Source organism: Cyprinodon variegatus, unplaced genomic scaffold, assembly GCF_000732505.1.
Source record: "Cyprinodon variegatus isolate N-32 unplaced genomic scaffold, C_variegatus-1.0 Scaffold756, whole genome shotgun sequence".
Lineage (NCBI taxonomy): Eukaryota > Metazoa > Chordata > Actinopteri > Cyprinodontiformes > Cyprinodontidae > Cyprinodon > Cyprinodon variegatus.
In genome coordinates this window covers 318556-320228 of record NW_015151209.1, presented here as the reverse complement: position 1 = coordinate 320228, position 1673 = coordinate 318556, and the positions used below count along the sequence as shown (strand labels likewise).

Sequence of the window (1673 nt, the reverse complement as noted above, 5' to 3'; positions counted from 1 at the left end):
AATCAGCTCATGATTATGCTCTCCCCATATAAGCTGGGTGAGAGCTTCCCTCTGAGCCGGATTGTTGTCCTTTCCATGGTTAAGCAAGCCTGAGCCACCCTGCCTGTCTGAACCTCTGTTTGCCTGTAAACCTTTCTGCGTTTGGGCTAGAAATCCTGCCTGATCATGACAGATTTAATAAAATCATATTTTAATTAATGAGTTTCATATTAACTTATTTAATCGGAACTTATTCATTCATTTGTTTTATTTCAAAATATCATTTTTATTTTGATAAGCATGAATAGTGAATATTTTCTACTCAATATTCTATTCATCAAACGTTGAACCTGTTGGTGCTCGATGACACACCTGGTGGGATTCCTTACGCTTACAAATCTTGTCCACTGGATGTCCAGAAGACTGTTTCTGCCAGGTTTCGAACAAGGGGACTTTTTTGCGTGTAGGCAAAGGTGATGACTACTACATTACAGAAACACCCCTTAATCCATCCATTTTCCATCACGCTTTATGCCTGCTGGGGTCACTAGGGGTGGTGGTGCCTATCTCCAGCTGTCTACGGGTGAGGGACGGGGTCCACCATGGACAGGTCTCCAGTCCATCCCAGGGCAAATCAGAGACAAACAACCAGTCACACACATACTCACACCTAAGGAGAATTTAGAGAAGCCTAGTCATGTTTTTGGACTGTGAGACGAAGCTGGAGTACCCAGAGAGAACCCACGCATGCTCAGGGAGAACATGCAAACTCCATGCAGAGAGACCCCAAGCCGGGAATTTAACCTGCAACCATATTGCTGCAACGCAGCAGTGCAACCCACTGCACCACTGAGCATTCTCATAATAAAATATATATTTGCTGCATCAAAATCAGAGCCTTTGGCTGTAAGAGAACCTGAATGGTTATAGATTTAATGTTTAAAGTCATGAATGAAAACAGAATGAGACAGTCGTACCTTTTGCTGGAGAACATAAAGAGAAGTTACAGTTTTTATCCCGTTATGCTCCCTCACATCATCTGTAAAGGAGAACACATCTGGCTGTTATGCTGAGGTGAAGTTTATTTCATCTAAAAGCTCAAATATGACCATTTTACCTCTCTGTTTTAGCTGTGTGTGATAAGAGGGTCCATAAATCCTGGAATTTCTAGATTTCTGTCTGGACCTAAGATTAAAAAAAAACAACATGACTAAACATGCAGGGGTTGTGCTGCATTGGCTCTGAACTCTTTTAGAGGTGATATTCCTCTCAAGTATGGTTGGCTAACACACTGGGAAAAAATTGAATTCTAGATAAGTCATTTTTTTCTTAAAATACGTGCATTTGTTCTTGGATTGAGGAGGTAAAAGAGATATTTAGCCAATGGAACAAGACAATTTACAGTTAAAATAAGAAAATACAATTGCATTGTCTCATTCCGAGTACATATTATCTTTTAAGAGTAAAAACATTGATTCCATTGGCAAACTATCTCATTTACCTGCTCAAATTAATGGTAAATACACTTAATTTAAGAAATTTTTACTTATTTCTAGATCATTTTTCCAGTGTAGGTAAATATCAAGACTTACTTTTTAGTGGGAGTCCAGCATGCACACACCGTCACCAGCGTGATGAAGATGAAGATTCCCCCAGTGGAAAGGATAATGTAGACAGAGCTTCTTCCTGGTGAA

General features: G+C 39.8%; 1 protein-coding gene across 2 annotated transcripts in view; it reads right to left on the bottom strand.

Annotated features, from left to right (window-relative positions):
- Positions 1-891: 891 nt before the first annotated feature.
- Positions 892-1673, bottom strand: part of LOC107098211 (hepatocyte cell adhesion molecule-like) — a 15510-nt gene continuing 14728 nt past the window's right edge. For both annotated transcript variants that reach the window (XM_015395735.1, XM_015395736.1), the window contains exons 4-6: positions 1572-1665; positions 1097-1164; positions 892-1018 (exon numbers count right to left, since the gene is read on the bottom strand). In XM_015395735.1, coding sequence (XP_015251221.1) covers positions 912-1018; positions 1097-1164; positions 1572-1665 — 269 coding nt within the window. In that variant the 3' untranslated portion in view covers positions 892-911. The remainder of the gene's footprint in view (positions 1019-1096; positions 1165-1571; positions 1666-1673) is intronic.